Raw genomic sequence first — 19,375 nt, 5'->3', positions numbered from 1 at the left:
CTTGTCTTAAAACTGCATTTTTTGGTCATGAAAAAGCTTTAAAATTTTTATGATTTAAAACATCAGCCTTTTTTTATACGTTCTAGGTTTTAAGGTCTTACCTAGGACAGAAGGCTTTATTTTCACATTTTTTCAACTATTCTGTATTTACTTATGGTTCTTTTGGAAGGTTTTATTTTTTGTTTTATGATTTGTGACATGAGTCTAAGCTTATTCTTTGATCAGATGAAGAACAATTTGTTCTGTCACATCATATCATTTTTTTATTTGAAAATTCCAACTTTTTCCCTACTAGTGTGAAATGTCACTTTTATCATAAACTAATTTATATATATTACTTGGGTCTTTTTCTAGACTATTCTATTCTGTTGATCTCTTTTCCTTTTCTTAGGGCAGTATTACTCTTATCACAACTATGGTTTCCTAAAGTAAGTTTTGATATCTGATAGGGTAAAATATTCTGATTACCCTTTTTGAAAATTGTATTGGTGGTTATTATTATTACTCTTGAATTGAACTTTAGATTTTGGTTATAAAATCCCATTTAAGATATCTTGTTTGAGATTTATTGAATTTATTATTACTTTTGAGAACTATCTTTCTTTATAAATAAGGAATGTTTCTATACAGGAACATAGTATCTCTTTTCCATTTATGTAGATCTTTTATGTATTTCAGTAAAATTTTATTATATAACTTTAGTTACGGCAGTAATTGGGACTTCTTAAATAATGTTAAATAGTAGCAGATAGTGACCATTCTTCACTTGTTTCTGTTTTGTTGAGAATACTTTTATTGTTTCACATTAAATATGTAAGGTTGAGACATTCATTCGTAGTTAGGGTATTTTAAAATCAAGTTTTTATCAGGAATGAGATGATCATGTTTTATTTTTCTCTTTGTTAGTGTTATGAATTATACTAAAGATTCATTCTTGAATTTCTGGAAATGGCTTTTTTTTTTTTTTTTTTTTGAGATGGAGTCTCGCTCTGTCACCCAGGCTGGAGTACAGTGGTGTGATCTCAGCTCACTGCAAGCTCCACCTTCCGGGTTCACACCATTCTCCTGCCTCAGCCTCCCAAGTAGCTGGGACTACAGGCGCCCTCCTCCACGCCCAGCTAATTTTTTCTGTTTTTTAGTAGAGACGGGGTTTCACTGTGTTAGGCAGGATGGTCTCGATCTCCTGACCTCATGATCCACCCACCTCGACCTCCCAAAGTGCTGGGATTACAGGTGTGAGCCACTGCGCCCAGCCAGAGTGGCCTTTTTAATATAATGCTGAAGTCATTTTTCCAGAGTTGCCTATATAGTTTGCTTTTTTTATCCTTTCTTTTTTGCTTTGCTTATCTCATGATCTGTAACTTCTATTCGTACAGCCATATTCTTTATGTAAGAAAACCATATTGGGTAAAGAAAGCAAAACTCAGTTCTATTAAAGAGTTATTATAGTTTGGTGCAAAAGCAATTGCGGTTTTTGCCATTAGGCAAATTGTTCATTTAGTTTTTTTATGCCTTAAAAACTACTTAACCAATTTAACATTTTTTTTTCTTTTTAAAGTTCATTGTAAAGGACTCTGTTGAAGAAAATATGCTGAAAATACAAAACAAAAAGAGAGAACTTGCAGCAGGAGCCTTTGGAACTAAAAAACCAAATGCTGACGAAATGAAACAAGCCAAAATTAATGAAATCAGAACATTAATTGATTTATAATTTGTGGGATTTTAGTAAGGTCAGTTTGATTGGATACTTAAGTTTTAGAAATGAGAAAAATACAGTTTTAGAAATGAGATCTAGAGAACATGTCTTCTAAAAGGGGCATATTGTTTTATATTAGTGAAGAGGTATTACTGACACAATTTCTTCTATATACGAACCTATTTTTAATGAAACTTCAAATAGCAATAAGTTCTCTTATATACTGTGGCCTAAAATAATTTTTTGAGAAAAAAGGTTACTTTGTTATTTAGCTTTTCATAGCATCTATGCTGAGTATTTTCATATATCTTCCAAGTACTCAGCTTTTTCGTATTTCAAATAAGGTCAGACCTTTTATACTTTTGACCAAATAGTTATTTTCTATGTTGGACACTTAGTTATTTACCAAAGCCTCCAATCTGTGATGCAGTGTTTGTAGTCCTTGCAAACAATATATACAGACCATACAAGAATTAATTTTATTGGGCTTTCAAAAACCGTATTTGCATTCCAGAACCAAATCTTAAATGAGACCAAAGTCCAGGTTAGCACAGGTTTTTATTTTTCCTACAGCTACATTGAGATATAATTCACATACGTGACTTGGAGTTTTATGTTCATGAAAAAATTAGGGATTATGTTAAGAGTACTATTTTTTCCATTTTAGTTAAGTAGTACTACACTCATTGTTTAAATGTAACTTGCTGTGTCTAGGGTGTAAATATAGTCTGTGGGAGTGAGAGGCAAACCAATCCTACCCAATTTGATTTGAATATTTTAAATTATGGAACTGCTAAATAGATATTTCTATAAATAGGTAATTTTTATTTATGTAGCTTTTTTTGGAAGTAACTTTATAAATTTTTATAATTCAGAAGACTACTATATGTGAGAGGCGTGATATCTGGATGGAAGTTGGGCTGGATGATCTCCAAAGTCGTTTCAACTCTTAAAGACATCTTAATCCTGAATGTAAAAAATTGTTGTGTTTAGAATCAGAATTTAATTTTGAACTTAAGTAATTCATCCTTACATCTATCCGTAGAGACTATCTTTTTTTTTTTTTTTACTTTTTTGTTAATAAGCAAACTTATTTGCTGCAGAATTCTGGGTTGACTCCTGAGCATATTTAAAACAAACAAGCTAGAAATTTAGCAGTCAGATTAGGTAGGTGGTTTTATTTCAAAGGGAAACTTTAATCCAAAGATTAATTACTCTAACAAGAGAAGCTTCGTGTTTGATGATACAGATGTAAGAATACCTGAGACTTGACTTGGAGTGTTGGAAGTGATTTGATAGAAAGATGAGATCAGAGACAATGTTGTGTTATAGGGCGCACATTGAAGGTATATGCCAAATCTCTCACCATCTAAGTCCTCTTCTCCCTGTGCCCTGTTTTTTTGCTCAAAGGGAACAGTGAATTAGCCAGCTAGAATCTTCCTGGTCCCTTTTTGAGGCGGTAGCAGGTAAGGAACGGGCTGATTTTCATCAAAACCAAGACCTTTCTACAGGGATGATAGTGGAATAATAATTTGGGATTAGCCCACTGGCATTAGGAGCAGTAGGGAAGTTACCTGGTAGATCAAGCATTACACACAAAAAAATCAAGTTGATCAGAGTATGGGTTCTCCATATAGCAATACTTCAGTGAGATTAAGTATAAACAGTTTTTGGCAAAAAACAACACAATCTACTCTTCCTGCTTACAAAGACAAAGCCTTACAAACTCACTGTGAAGGTAAAGGGAGGACAGCTTACTTCTTTGCCCAGATATTTACAAAGTTGTTTTTAAAACACACTCATAAGTTTGGCAATTTGTTTAAAAAATGTCTTGTTTTGTACAGTTCTGTTAGATGTTGTTAAATTTTAAAAAGTTTAATTAAAAAAATTTAATTTGTCCTTCCTAAGAAGGATAAATATATAAAAAAGCCACTGGAACGTAAACTTCCTATTATGCTATGCTGTTTTATTATTACATAGAAAAATAACTTTAGAAAAATATTGAAGACATTGTATTACCAGTTGTGATTCAAACAATTTTGTGGTTAAAACTGGATTTTAAATTTAAAAATCAATAAAAATTTCAAATGTTTATTACCCTCCTTGGTGCCATAATTTTGACTTTATTTTCAAATAAAATAAATCCTTCATTAATAGTGACCTTTCTATGCAAGTGTTACGTTTTTATTGAGAGTACACGAAGATTACTGTAACAGAATAATGTACTCATATCCTACCTTTATTTTACTCAATTTAACTGGCTGAAATTCTTGTTCAGAAATCAGAGTGCTTATTTAAAATGGCTTGATCTAAAAACATCGGTCCCAATTAATTTCTTCATCTGGAAGAAAAAAAGGAGTTGTGATAATACCTATATACACACAGATAGCACTCTGAATCACTGTATATTTTGTCCTTAAAATTACAGCTCTAGAATTGGAAACAGAAACTAACCACATGCAGTTTGTTACCAGTGAGTACTAATGAAATTATCTTCGGCAGTGTGTGCTGTTTTGGGGAATGGCAAATACATTGCTGTATTTTTTTCTTGTTTTATTTATAGTACTTGCCAAGATTTATGCATTAGCATTTGGATGAGCTTCATTAAAAATATAAGGGCACATTTGATGTTTGGCTTATAACAACTCAAATGTTTAACCTCAAGTTTTTAACACATTAACTTCAAAATATCTGCAAAATGTGTTATACAGCAGGACAATATGGGTATAAGGAGAATTAAGGTAAATATTTACTTTATGTTCCACCATGGAGCTAATCTCCAAAGGCGTGGATTTGACCTCTGTTGTGGGTAAGTTTGTCTTAAAATCAAAGGTCATACCTACCATTGCAAGGGGATAAATATATATGGATCACCTCTGCAAATATAAATCTTGTTACTGTTGCCTTTTTATACATTTTACTAAGTTACTGTTGAGTTTGAGTTACTGTTGCTTTATACATACTAGTAACCCTTAGTATTCTGGACTCCCTAGAAAAGATTTTCCAATATTTGTATAGCTTTATATGGAAAAGTTAATACTTCACCTTAAGACATAGATCATAGAAGGAAAAGAATGTTTAGTTCAGTGACTTTCTAGCCAAATAACTGAACAGCATTATATGCTATGTCTTATGGCAAGCTTGTCATTCTTTCTGATTCCAAAAGTTAATAGCCTTCACTACTTATTTGAAATTTAAAAATTGGCTGGGCGCAGTGGCTCCCGCCTGTAATCCCGGCACTTTGGGAGGACAAAGTGGGTGGATCACGAGGTCGAGATTTGAGACCATCCTGGCAATGTGGTGAAACCCTGTCTCTACTAAAAATACAAAAATTAGCTGGGTATGGTGGTATGTGCCCATAGTCCCAGCTACTCAGAAGGCTGAGGTAGGAGAATCTCTTGAATCCAGGAGGCAGAGGTTGCAGTGAGCGGAGATTGCGCCACTGCACTCCAGCCTGGTGACGGAGCAAGACTCCGTCTCAAAAAAAAAAAAAAAAAAAAATTAAAAGTTATGTCAGCTTTTCACCTTAGAGCTTCATTATGCTACTGTGTAAAAATTAGAGAATGAACGGGGTAGTAAATAGAAAAAACGCTGAATGCATATTGAATGTCCACAAAAATAAGACATTTTTTATCTGAAGACTGTGTTTCTGTTCATCTTAACCAGGGACTCGGAAGCCAGAAAGACCTCCGACTAGCTAAAATTATTTTGAGAAGTCTCTGTGCCACAGCACCTGACACATGGAGGCACTTCAGTCAGTCTTCGGTAAATGCTTCATTGTACTTGAAGATCAATAGTGACTCATTCTTCACCAGTCCAAATAGCTAGTTTATTTTCAGAAGTCATTTATCATTTAATATTTTATAACTCTAGGTAAAGCCTCAGGTTCTTCTTGAGCTCCTATGGTAACAGCCTTCAAGGTGGCCCCAACCATTCTTGACTTAAGCTGTCTATATGCTTGTATGTTAATTCACATCAATATGAGTAAGGAGGGTGACCTTGAAGGCTAAGTCACAAAAGCTATGCAGCTTTTGCCCAATCAAACCTCTAAAGTTTCTTCCTGTCATGGTTAACTGTCCTGTTTTCTTCCATAGAATCATTTCTGACCACTCATTTTAGTTTTAAAAGGTCATCTTGGATCCTACCCTTCTTTAGCTTGCCATCTCTTACAACCTAGGATGATCTATAAATTTAATAAATACGCTTTTCCATTCCATCATTTTAAATCATCGATACAACACTAGTAGTGATGTACTGATTCTGACAGTTAGGAATAACTTTAAAGGTTAAAATATTCTAAATAGCTAAATACCCATAATAGGGAGGTGCAGTATGAATGACACGATGTAAGTTTGATCTCAGTTTGTTCTGTCAGATCCATCACCATCACAGAAAAACAAGTAGATTGAAATCATAGATACCAGTTTTTAAAGCATATATCCCAATGTCAAGCTACACTTTTTTAAGACTATGACAAATTCCAAAAATTATGAAAAATTCCCTAATAGATTTGTTCAAGGGTGTGGTAAGATTCCTTAATTTAATTCAACAACCAAGATACAGCAGTAAGTCTTTATTTTTTGTACAGGGTGCCACCACAGGTAACCATCAGAGAACACGCTGCTATTTTCAAATATACAGAACTGAACAAAAGCATTTTAGCATGCTGCCTTACTGTACATAGAAAACTGGTGAGCATCTTCAGACACTAAGACCAGGAAATAAAATGGGTTAAAGGTATTTGCTGATACGTTTATGAATCACTCAGCAGTGTTAATATAGCTTATCTTTACCTGAAAGCAGAATTACACTCACTCACTGGCAGCACTGGGCAATTCTAAGATTCAGGTCTCGTGAAAGGTAGGCACAACCAACAAGCAAGCAAGGAACAGATGCCATGTCTGCTTCTGAAGGGAGGGACTGACTTTGAAGCAGGCTCTGCAGATTTTAAGAATTGATACAGCTGTCTTAATAGCTTAATATTGAGTTTTCCTTACTTTGTATGTTGGCAGTCAACAAAAGAATTTCTGAAACAAGCTAAATAGGATTATAAAGCAGAACACTGTCCATATAACAGAATTGCTGCTTCACAACTTTTGCCCAGTTCTCACCTCTTATCCTAAAAAAACCTCTCATCTGATAAGTTTTAATGAAAACCTCTAGCAACTGTAACAGACTTTTTTCAACCCAGCTCTAGATACTAAGTATCAGAAACAAGGCTTGTGAAGTGAATGTGTTCACAGAAAAATGCAGTGTTTCTACTGGAGGTAAGTGTCAAGTTTCCTCTTGATGTTGTCAAAGGAATCTGCTCCCATATAATCAGCCTGGCCCTGTTCCCATCGCTCCTTCCGTTCTTCCGAGGATACAAATGGCTGTGCCATAGCTGGGATCTCCCCAAGGGACAGATGTGATATGGCTCCTGAGACATCTTCCTAGAAAGGAAAGCATAATTGACTCTATGAGAGCTGAAAATCAAACTGTTTTAAAGAATGCAATAAACTGAAGACAGTGAGAAAAGCCAGGATGAATCATGCAAAGTAGCAAAAACTGAAAAGTATTACATGAAACAAAAAAAAAGACACAAAAATATAAACATTATATGATTTTTTCCTAACAAAATGAAGACTTCTTGACTCAGTGAAAACATTGGGAGAACAAAGTAATTAGGGTTAATGTTTAAGTTCTGCATACCTTTCTACAGAAGCCACAAGAGAAAGCCAGTGTATAGACCAAGTCTGAAAGCTGCAAACAGTTCATTAGAAAGTGTAAGATGGATGGGCAAGGGAACACAAAGTCTCAAGATAAATTCTCAATCTGTGTGGGCTCTGAAAGGTTGAGAACTTAAACAAAATGATACCCCAACAGGCTACATTTCAGAAAGAATCTAACTAGAGAGCCGCAACACATACTCAGTTATCACATTGTAAGAAGGAAAGTTAAACTGGTTTGAGACTAGGTACCAAACTTCTCTGCTTGTTCAAGCTTTCATTTGGATTACCAAGTAGCATCTGTTCATTTAATTTACTTAATTTTGAACATCTTTCAATTCCCATCTTCACCTTTCCTTGGTTCATAATTCCAGCCCTCATATTGCAGAAGGAACAGGGTAAGATGTGCAACAAACAAAGCAGACCTAGTCTACATTAAATTTGATTCTCATTACATGTACATGGGTGATCAATTTCACATGTACCACAAATTTACCAATGCTATCCTTCAAAAAGTACTAAGGTGCAAAGGTACTGGAAATCTTAGCAGAGAAAAAGGAAGGTAAATGAATACAGACAAGCATTGCTTTTAACAGAGAAAATGGTGGAAAAAGTGTTTTGACTGTTTTTGTTACCATATATATGTAAGCATATAGGTATGTATTTAAATTCAGTGGAACTTTAAGGTGTTTGGGTCTATAGGATTGCATTATAGCTGAGGCAACATAAGGCCTTCCATTGGATAGTCCTGCCTTTGCCTTGTACTTGGCAACAGTAATGATACAGAGGCATTCCAGAGTCCTCTGTTCACAATAGGGGGGCTGTGAATTTATACCCTAAAAGAGAGGCCCCTGAGGTCAGGCCAAATACACTGGACATAACTTAAAATAGTTTAGCATTTAAAGTGTAACTCTCCCTTCACCTGCCATAAAAGGTACTATCTTAATTCTGGGCTGTAGATGGCTACTTTTAAGCATAGTCCATCTCAAATTTTCATAAGGATAAGTCTCTTCAGACCTGGGTTTGAAGCCCATTCTGCTACTTGACTAGTCTGTTACACAACTAAGACAAGTTATATAACTTCTTTAAGCTTTGGTTAATTTACCTATAAAAGGAGATATTAATAATACTTAATATACTTAACAATACTAATAGTACTTAATATAGTGGTTTTAAGGGTTAAGAAAGGGTAACTTTCATTAAGCATTTACGATGTGCCAGGTGGTTTTAAGTACTGCATGACAGGGGTCCCCAACCCCCAGGCCACAGACCAGTAGTGGTCCATGGCCTATTAGGAACCAGGCCGCACAGCAGAAGGTGAGTGGCAGGCAAGCAAGAATTACCACCTGAGCTCTGCCTCTTGTCAGATCAGAGGTGGTTAGATTCTCATAGAAACATGAACTCTTATGAACTGTGCATGCAAAGGATCTAGGTGGTATGCTCCTTATGAAAATCTAATGCCTGATGATCTGAGGTGGAACAGTTTTATCCCACAACCATCCCCCATACTGGTCCATGGAAAAACTGTCTTCCACAAAACCAGTGTCTAGTGCCAAAAAGGTTGGGGACCACTGCTGTACAAATATTATGTCATGATCCATATAAAGCACTCAGAGTAAGAATGCAAGTGTTAGTTCTTTCTCCCTTTCTCCTTTCTATATCTTAGTAAGTGCTAGTAAGTGAAATGGCTAAAATCTGTACCACAGAAAAGCGAATAATCTCTTATGATCTCCCCATTCTGTTCTCTTATTTATATCTGAATATGTAACAGTTTCATTCCTCATCCTCCTCCAATTCTTTCATAAGAACAAACCTCAGAGAAGACCTTTAAAGTGAGAAAATATGCTAAACAGGGTTGTTATAAATGTTAACATGTCATCTCCCTCCTACAAAGATATTTCTTTTTCAAGATCCTATAGTAATCTTAGGAGTACAAACATAGGAAATAAAAATAATCCTACAAAAGTATTTACTGTATGTTCATATTGTGATTTTCACTGAAAACACATTCTTCTAAGCAGATGGCAAATATAAAGTAGATACATCTAAATGTTTGCAGTTCCTAAAACATTCAATGGGGTGTTATTTTTATAGACCACTACTTTAGGAATAATCTAAAAATCTTTTCAGAGGAGAATGGGCTAAGAATTCTAGAGTTAAAATATACGGGTATATATAGAAAATTCTTAAAAAACTATGTTCTCGGATCTAAAGAAATCTGCCACACAGTTTATTTCTGCTACTTCTTGCTGGGAATGTTTCTCCCCTCTAAGATGGTTACCATTTTCTTTCCACAAAATTTTATTTATCTCTGTTTAAAATGCTGCTAAATATTCCATGTCTCTATTGATACAACAAGTTTTTAAAAAGCAGCATTAAATGATCTGAAGAAAAGAAACAGAACCTACCACATTTACATATGAGCAGGTGTCTTTGACAAGGCCAAATTGTTGAAGCAGAGGTAAAACGTTGGTGGTAAAGATGTTCCACCACAGGATGAGAAACTCTGGATGAGTCATGTTCGGATCATGGGCCTCACTTTTGACACTTTTTGTTTTGGGATCATAAGTATAATTCCATGGTTTGACTCGTCCCAGGAAATGCACAACTTTGGCACTTGCACCAAACCTGCCAAGTGAACGCAAGTTGAAACAGTTAGTGGATTCTGAGTACTGACAGAAAGATAAGCAGCACTTTTCTGCAGCTGTCTTTTTATTTTTTTTAAGAGAGAGTGTCTCACTCTCAGGCTGGAGTGCAGTAGCATGAGAGCTCACTACAGCCTCTAACTTCCCACCTTTAGGCCTCCTGAGTAGCACAGGCCACCATGCCTAGCTAATGTTTAATTTTTTTTTTTTTGTAAAGACAGGCTCTTGCTATGTTGTCCAGCCCGGTCTTGAACTCCTGGCCTGAAGCGATTTCTCCTGCCTTGGCCTCCCTATTCTATGGCCTTAACAGCGTACTTTCCATCCTGCAGTAAGGGTTCAAGATCAAACTGAGTTCACTGTGACACTGTGAGACAGATACTTTTAAAAGTACTTACTCAGCTGTGTGTTATGTTAAATACATACAAAAAATGTAAATGTAGTATTGGTTCGGTGCAACACTGAAGCACCAATCCATTGTGGATAGAACAGGCACACTACTTGGAAAGTATTTGGTATTACCTAGTAAAGTTAAAAATGCTCAGGCTGTACAATCCAGCAGCTCAGCTCCTAAGCGTATACACTAAAGAAATGCTTGTGTATGTGCAACAAGAGATATAATCAAAATGTTCACAGCAGCAGCAGCACTGTTTGAAACAGTCAAAAACTGGAAACAACCCAAATGTCTGTATTAGATTTTTGCTCAGCAAGTATACATTACTCCCAGCCTCATCGGGGGAGGACACTTTCCCACCTGATGTTGGACGTGTCCTATGGCTTGACTTGACTAACACAATATGAGCAGAAGTGACAGTGTGCCTTACAGAAGCAATGCTTATTTCTGTTCACCCTCTGAGAAGTTAAAACTTCTGCCAGCAGAATATGCCTGGGTGCTTGCTGGTTCCAGAAAAAAGAAACATGGAACAGATCGGGACCAAACCTGTAGCCTAGCTCCAAACTCTGCTGAGATCATCAGAGCTGTCCTAGCCAACCCACCAACATATAAGTAAGAAATATTTGCTTATTGTTGAAAATGACTGAGACTTTAGTTATACAGCCATCTTTTTTAAAGGAAAAGTTCTGCTATATTCATAGCATGGAATACAATCTAAAATGAATGAACTATAGCTATATACATCATGCAGCAAAAAGATGAATTTTTAGAACATTTATGTTGAAAAAAGCAATGGGTCAAACAATTACATATATACGATTCCACTTATATAAAGGCAAAACAGGCTGGGTACAGTGGCTCACGCCTGTCATCCCAGCACTTTGGGAGGCTGAGGCAGGCAAATCATGAGGTCAGGAGATGGAGACCATCCTGGCCAACATGGTGAAACCCTGTCTCTACTAAAAATACAAAAATTAGCTGGGTGTGGTGGCACATGCCTGTAATCACAGCTACTTGGGAGGCTGAGGCAGGAGAATCCCGTGAACCAGGGAGTCGGAGGTTAGAGTGAGCTGAGATTGCGCCACTGCACTCCAGCCTGGTGACTCTGTCTCAAAAAAAAAAAAAAAAAAAAAAAGGCAAAACAAGAAAAAAGGTACTGTTTAAAGATCAGAAAATTATAATAAATGTAAATTTAATGATGCTGGTTACCTCTGGGGGAAAGGTGAAGCTATCATTGGGAAGGGACAAAAAGAGGTTCTAAGGCACTGGTTGTGTTCTATGTCTTAACTTGGGTGACATTTTTAAACAATACACATTTTTAAATATGTATTCTTTAGTATATATGCTCCATTTCACAATAAAGAATATCTTTAAAAGAGTAGGAGTAAAGTGTGGTCCTGTTCTAGCTGGGAGGAAATCTATGTATATAAAAACAAAAAAACAAACGTGAATGTAACAAGAGTCAAAGCAAAAATAGGAACAGTGAGTGCTCAGGAATTCACAGCAGGAAGGGCACTATCCAGCTGCAGCGGGAGCAGAGGTGCTAAGATAGTGGGATGTGACTTCAAGCTTATACAGCAGATGTGATCCGGGTAGCTGATGATATTGTAGGGAATTCCAGGCAGGCAACGGCAGGTATCAGGTGAGCACCTGTGTGCTTGACCAGGTATCCTCTGTGAGAGCCAGAGAGGAAGCTTTGAGTAGGGAAAGAAAAGTAAAATGGGACAGAACCTCAGGTACTGGGCTCAAGTGTTAGATTTCAGTAGATTTATACTACAGGCAACCAAGATACGTGAGCATGATATACTGATCAAAATAATACAAACTCATGTAACCCTTCCTATCCCCTAAAGTTTATCTAAAAAAAAAAAAAAAACTTAGGAACCGGTTAAAAAGCTATCATCAGAGTTTACTATATTTGGAGACCAAATTCTTTAAGGATATGATGGGGAATAATAATATTTCTACAAGGTAAATCTTACCAATGTGTTAACTGAGGCTGTGAGAGACTGAAGTGAGATGCCCAAGGTCACACAACTATTAAGTGTTAGAGATGGGGTTTGACGTGGTTTTACCTCTAAGGCATGAGCACTTACCATCCTACCATGCTGCTGCTGCTCCAAAAAGCATGCAAGAAAAATATAGCCTATTTGTAAAGCTCCTTCCTCTTAAGGTTAATTGATCATTCCATGGTTTGTTTCTTCTGATAAATGAAGAGGATATTTGGTATCCCCAAGCTTACTCTTTATTTTATACACATAGTATATGTAACACACACAACCCTCTTGCTCTATTTAATCCTTAAAAGGATAAAAAGACTAGGAGTAAAGTTTGATGCCCAAATTTGTGCACAGATAAAGCTATCGATTAAATAAGCAACTGTTATGCATATGGCACTATGCTCACTGTGTGGCCCCAAAAGGCTTTTGTTCAAACAGGAAGATGGGTCATCTGCATAAAAATAAGCAAGGTGACAAGTTGGGGCTATCAGGGCAGTATTGACATTAAGGGCTACTGAAATTCCAAAGCAATGAATGCAGGTGGGATTTTCAGAGGTGGCTTTATGCAGGAAGTGGGGGCAGGGACAATGCATGGAAAAGAGTCAGATGACTGCCTTCAACAAATGTTCTAATGAGGATGGGGGAACCCATCACACAGCTCTGACTCCTGTGTTGCAGAGTGGAGGGAAGGCACTGCCCCATCCTAGCAATATAAACCCATAAGCCTAAAACCGAAATAGAGCGCATAAGAATGAGATATTCCTTCCACCTCCTCGGACATTCACCCCTCCTGACTCAACTTCCCTGCCTGCAGCCACAGCACCTATTTAGATCCTCTTGTGTTAACTTTTTGATCCTCTTGTTTTAACTTAACTGCTAAGCTTCAGCCCATGATTTGCCTAGACTTAATATAAATGTCATACACAGTCATAGCATGATAGTAATACTAATTAAAATAAGTTAAAACATGAATATAATGTAAACTATTCTTTTCTAACCTGTTCTCTTGACAGTTCACTAATGACTAAGCAGTAGTAATAACTCATAATAAGAATATAAAGTATTCATATATCGCAGGCATTGGTTAGTGTTTGCTTGGTTTACTCAGTTAATCTCCAAAATGACAATGTGAGGAAACCAAGGCATGAAGAAGTTAAATAACTTGTCCAGGATCCCATGGCTGGTGAGTGACAAGGCTGGGATTCCATCCAAGCAGTCTGGCTGCAGAGCCAAGGCTCTTAGCCATGACTAGGCTGCTATTGTAAGACACTCCCAGAATTATAAGGGTATTGTCTGAGAGTGACATTTGTTAATTTATGGATTAACTCCTGCCGATGGACAGTTAATATGAAAGTGGAAAAGGTATGCCTAAGAATCCTGGCAATCCCCCAAGTATAGTTAAGGACCCAGCAACAGAAAGTAACCAATAGGAAAGCATGTTATGAAGTAAGTAACTTAGCATTCAAGAAGACTGAAGAAAGACTTTTTAGAAGGATGCAGTTTGCAACAGAGGTTAAGGAAAAAAGGGAAGAACAAGAAATGGGTGGTGCTTAAGATCAGCAGGTGACTCACAAGTAGACTGTGCTGGACATTGTCTAAGGGCCTGCCCAGCTCCTGTCTCTGGATTTGGGTGTCACAGCTCATGCAGAGGAAGGGCACAATGTTCCAATCCACCTGCACACGGACTGCCCTCTGCTGTAAGCAAGAATATACACCTGAGCCTCTAGCTCCGTCTGTATCCCAGCCTGGTTCTGGACGTCCACATGACTGGTTCAAGAGGCCTCTGCAGCCCTCCTGGATACCAGCTCCATGCTGGTTAAATACCTCTCCGTATGGCCTATGGCCTTCCTCTTGAATGTCAACAGTAACACCATTTGGAAACAATCCACACCCTGCATTTCACTGTGGCTTAGGCACTGATCTCTACCTTTATGAATCCATGTCTCTGAGTATCTCTTTAATTCTAAATCTGTTACTCCCTGTGGTCAGGGGAAGGATCTCCTTTCTCAAATTACCTTCTTTACCTATTCTAACAAAGTGAAAAAGCTGTATCCGCTGGATAGTCCTTTCATAGACAGGGCAGTTTTCGTTTTAAGAAATCCCTTGGTAAGACTGTTAAAGTAGAAACTGGGATCTTAAGGGGTCCTAAATGTGGGTGAGACTGCTTTTTCTGCCCTAAGGCAAGAAATTCCTTGGGTGCCAGCAAGACAGGGGGTGAGTGGGGAGAGACAGGAGAGCAGGATTGTGGAGGGCAGTACTGCACAGTGATAGAGCCTCCCAACAGCCACCTACATTGCAATGAAACAAATCACAAAGTGTTAGGATGTAAGTAGGTTTCTTTAAAAATTAGTTGGCGCCAGTTTACTATCTGGCAAACTTGAAACAGACTCAGGGGTGTGAAGGCACAGAGAAGCATGAGAGGGGAGGTAAGAGAGATTCTGGGGCATACAGGAATCACGCGAAGGATGCAGATATCATGGGTATGGGCTATGCTCAGCCCTCTTTCTGTCCAGTAAGGAATGGAAATGCTTTTAGATGCATTAGGTATTGACATTACTTTCTTTTTTTTTTTTTTTTTTAGACAGTGTCTCACTCTGTCACTCAGGCTCGAGTGTAGTGGTGCAATCTCATCTCGGCTCACTGCACTTCAACCTCTGAAGCACAAGCAATTCTCCCACCTCAGCCTCCCAAGTAGCTGCGACTATAGGCACAAGTCACTATGCCTGGCTAGTTTTTGTAATTTTTTTTTTTTTTTTTTTGGTAGAGACGAGGTTTCACCATGTTGCCCAGGCTGTACTTGAACTCCTGAGCTCAAGCGATCCACCTGCCTCTGCCTCCCAAAGTGCTGGGATTACAGGTGTGAGCCTGATATTACGTGCCTGGCCTGACACTACTTTAATCAAACTGTTACACACCTAATATCTATGGAAATGGACAGTGGTAGTGAGTGGTCGGAGGTTTTAGAGGACCAGCTTTTTATGAGAAGAGCAGGCCTGGATGAGTCACTGAACACGGAAGGTTCGGACCAGCCCAAGAGCCCTTTGAGGGTGGGAAGAGGGCAGAAAAGTGAGAAATAAGGAAGCTGTTAAGTGGGGAAAAATGGGGCTTGGATAGGAGGGTGAGAGGGAAGTGAAGCCAGATTTTGCAACTTTGTGTAAGGCAGTCATATCACAAGTATGTTCCCAGAACTCATCTAGGGCAGCACTTGGCTTGATATGAGGGATACTGCCTGGACCCAACAATGGCCATCTTATATGAAGGTTTAGGAGTCTTTTTAACTCTCATTATGCTCTAATTGTACAACTAAACAGTTATTTACACAGCAAAGGAACCTAGAGGGCTGGCTCTATAAGCTTTCATAAGACACATCATACACAAAAAGAATGAGCAACAAGTCTTGAACACTAGTCTGTTTTCATATCTAGAGTTTCAATCTAGATATTAATTTCAAGTAATTATTTTTATGTCTCGACTTTGTTCTCTGAGAAATGTCTTCAAAAGATCATTTTCTATCATAATCAATTTACCCTTTAGTCATTTATGAAAATAGAGAATTACCGTATCAAAATGAAATAAGGCCAAATGTCATAAGTAAAAGGAGAAACTACTTCTTAAGTTAACCTAAATGCAAATTTAGGGGAAGACTTTATAAAAGGGTAACCCAGGATATTTTTCTAGTGTTTTCTCTCTCCCACCAAATGCAACAAGCAGTCAGAATTTACATTGCACAGCTAAAAACAAAATAGAGGCTGGGTGTGGTGGTTCACGCCTGCAATCCTAGCACTTTGGGAGGCCCAGGCAGGAAGACTGCCTGAGTTCAGAAGTGCGAGACCAGCGTGGGCAACACGGTGAAACCCCGTCTCTACTAAAATACAAAAAAAAAAAAACTAGCTGGGTATGGCGGTGTGTGCCTGTATTCCCAGCTACTTGGGAGGCGGAGGCAGGAGAATTACTTGAACCGGGAGGAGGTGGAGGTTGCAGTGAGCCAAGACCACACCACTGCACTCTAGCCTGGGCAACAGAGCAAGACTGTGTCTCTAAAAAAAAAAAAAAAACCATCAAAAACAAACAAACAAAAAAACTAAATAAAAGAAAAGCAAAATACTCCACCAAAGAATAAGAAGGGGAAATGTTGATGTCAGAAGATAGCACTGAACTGACCTCAACCCAGAGTAAGGATAACCGTAAGATTCACTGACTCACTCCCTGACTTACCACTAAACTACCAGCCAGGAATTTAAAAAAAAAAAAAGAGTTGGGTACACGTCACAATTGTCTGTAAATTACTGACAGCCATTCATTCTGACCCAGTAATGGGGATTTGTCTCAGCTTGCATACATCTCTTAAAATAAATGTTCTAATTTTAACTTGATAGAATCTCAAAAGGGTCGTCCAGATCACAAGACATAGTTTGAACACAAGCCAGCAATAATACTGCTTATGTTAGCCGTTAAAATTATCCCTGTGACCTGATGTTACCAAAAGATCAGATAGAATTTTCATGACTAGTTTAGTAGTTGAGAAACAGCCAGTAACATGTGGATGAGACTACAGAACTGTTTAGAACAGAAAAGGAACTGGTTTATGACAGCACACACAGGAGCAATTTTACTCCTCACTAAGCTCTTTTTGTACATTGTTCAATCAGATACAGAGAAAGACAGCACTGCTTATGCGACACCTCTCTGGGAATCGTGGCAGCAGTGCCAAGCATCCTCTTGCCCGCTTCTGTGGCTCATGTTCTCTATTATGTTGCGACTCACGATCATGCACCTTCTCAGACTCACTTGCACACATGGGCAGAGCCACACACAAGCCCTTCTCCCACAACCAACTGCACACCTCTCCTCTCTCACGCACTCACAATCTAAGTTAGGAGTCACAAACCCAAGTGACCAAGGAGTGGGGCTGATCATAGAGAGGAGGAGTGGACTTGCTGAGGTGGGGCCTGAGGAACATAAGAGGGTGCACATCCCATCACTAGAAGAGAGCTGTTACCCCCAGCAAACAACTGACCAGACACTCATCCAATTTCTTTGCCTTGCCAACTAATCCTCCCAGTAATACCCTGGAACTCAGAACAATGTCAGCACTCAAACCCAGACTTTAATAACCTAGACTAGGTCCTAGTCAACAACATTATCTTCTAGGCTGGCCTCTCTTCACGGACCAGGTCAGAGAAGGACTTACAACACCAGCCACTAGAGAGACTCTCGTGGAGGTAGCATGTCATTCTTAGCCTCTATTGGCTGATTGCTCATTCATTCATTCAGCCAAAACATAACACCTGCCCACAAGCATCTGTGCCTATACACTTTGCCTTCCTTCATGTTACCAAGGATAAACTGTCCTGGCTCTTTTTTTTTTTTTTTTTTCTTTTGAGTCAGAGTCTTGCTCTGTCACCCAGGCTGGAGTGCAGTGGGCATGATCTCACTGCAAGCTCTGCCTCCCGGGTTCACACCATTCTCCTGCCTCAGCCTCCTGAGTAGCTGGGACTACAGGCACCCGCCACCACACCCGGCTAATTTTTTTGTATTTTTAGTAGAGATGGGGTTTGGCTGTGTTAGCCAGGATGGTCTCAATCTCCTGACCTCATGATTCGCCCACCTCGGCCTCCCAAAGTGCTGGGATAACAGGCATGAGCCACTGCGCCCGGCCTGTCCTGGCTCTTATCTGAAGCCAGTCTCTCCACTTGTGTTCTAGGTGCCGTCCCCTTTCACCTATCCAAGGACATCACTCCAGCGTCTCCCCTCAGTTTTCTGCATTGTTAATGTCACCGACCCCACCCCCAACATCATTCCTATCAATACAAAAACATGCTGTGGTGACATCTATCTTTACACAACAATCACCGCCACCCTCTCTTGAACCTACATTCCCATCCAGCTGCCACCCCATTAGAGCAGATGCCTCAGAAGAGCTGTGTACATTCATTGCCTCTAATTCTCCTCCTTCATTCTCCTGGACCCAATTCAGTCAGGCTTTCTCCCCCACCACTCCACCAGACGTCCTCCTGCCAAAGTCACCAGGAACCTCCACATTCCACATCCAGTGCCAATTCTCAGTTGTCTTCATATCTGACCTTATATCTGTGAGCATCTGACACAGACACAGATCACTCCTTCCTCCTTGAAACCTTTTCCTTGCTCAGCTTCTGCAATACCACGCTTCCCTGGGTTCCCACATGCCTTGCTGTCTCTTGTTCCTATTCTTCTATTCTCTTGTCCCTACTATCTTCCTGCCGTTGGGTCAATCCTCAGGACCCTTCTACTGATAATCACTCCCTTGGCTACATCATCTTGTCTCATGACTATAAGTATCATTATATGCTGACAACTCTCATATGTTCCAGACTTCTCTCTGGAACTCCTGACTTTTATCTCTACTTAGCTATTTCATACTTTCACTAGGATGCTCATATGCACCTCAAACTTTATACATCTAAAACCTAATACATTCCGTTCATTTCTGACCAATCCCTACCCCTACAAACTTGCTTCCCCCATGTTCTTTCCCATTTCAGGAAATGGTAACTCTATCATTCCAGTGACTTAGACCACAAACCTGTAACAGTCACATTTGACATATCCTACCAAATACCTGATTTTTCCAAAGATATTGGAAACCTAGGTTTTATGTGAAATTCCCTAATTTTTAAAGCATTGACAATTAAGTTTAAAAAAAAAATTCTGTGTAGCAGAAATAAAACATATTTGTGTGATAAATACAGTTTGTGGCCCACAGATTTGAGACTTCTGAGGAAGTTATGTCTTTTTTTTTTTTTTTCCTTTTAGAGACAGTCTTGCTCTGTCACCCAGGCTGGAGTGCAGTGGTGCAATCTCAGCTTACTCCAACCTCCGCCTCCCTGGTTCAAGCCATTCTTGTGCCTCAGTCTTCTGAGTAGCTGGGATTACAGGCATGCATCACCATGCCC

General features: G+C 38.7%; 2 protein-coding genes across 9 annotated transcripts in view; one reads left to right on the top strand and one right to left on the bottom strand.

Annotated features, from left to right (window-relative positions):
• Nucleotides 1–3,788, top strand: part of HLTF (helicase like transcription factor) — a 55,098-nt gene extending 51,310 nt beyond the window's left edge. For 4 of the 6 annotated variants that reach the window (XM_050778202.1, XM_050778199.1, XM_050778200.1 and 1 more), the window contains exon 25: nucleotides 1,559–3,788. In XM_050778202.1, coding sequence (XP_050634159.1) covers nucleotides 1,559–1,711 — 153 coding nt within the window. In that variant the 3' untranslated portion in view covers nucleotides 1,712–3,788. The remainder of the gene's footprint in view (nucleotides 1–1,558) is intronic. The other 2 variants (XM_050778201.1, XM_050778198.1) reach the window with 1 other exon arrangement.
• A 2,466-nt stretch (nucleotides 3,789–6,254) lies between these two features.
• Nucleotides 6,255–19,375, bottom strand: part of GYG1 (glycogenin 1) — a 36,972-nt gene continuing 23,851 nt past the window's right edge. Inside the window, exons 6-8 of one of the 3 annotated variants that reach the window (XM_050778203.1) lie at nucleotides 9,813–10,032; nucleotides 7,388–7,438; nucleotides 6,255–7,128 (exon numbers count right to left, since the gene is read on the bottom strand). In XM_050778203.1, the coding sequence (XP_050634160.1) occupies nucleotides 6,955–7,128; nucleotides 7,388–7,438; nucleotides 9,813–10,032 (445 nt within the window). In that variant the 3' untranslated portion in view covers nucleotides 6,255–6,954. The remainder of the gene's footprint in view (nucleotides 7,129–7,387; nucleotides 7,439–9,812; nucleotides 10,033–19,375) is intronic. The other 2 variants (XM_050778205.1, XM_050778206.1) reach the window with 2 other exon arrangements.

This window comes from Macaca thibetana, chromosome 2 (assembly GCF_024542745.1).
Source record: "Macaca thibetana thibetana isolate TM-01 chromosome 2, ASM2454274v1, whole genome shotgun sequence".
Lineage (NCBI taxonomy): Eukaryota > Metazoa > Chordata > Mammalia > Primates > Cercopithecidae > Macaca > Macaca thibetana.
This window is presented reverse-complemented; position numbering and strand designations above follow the sequence as displayed.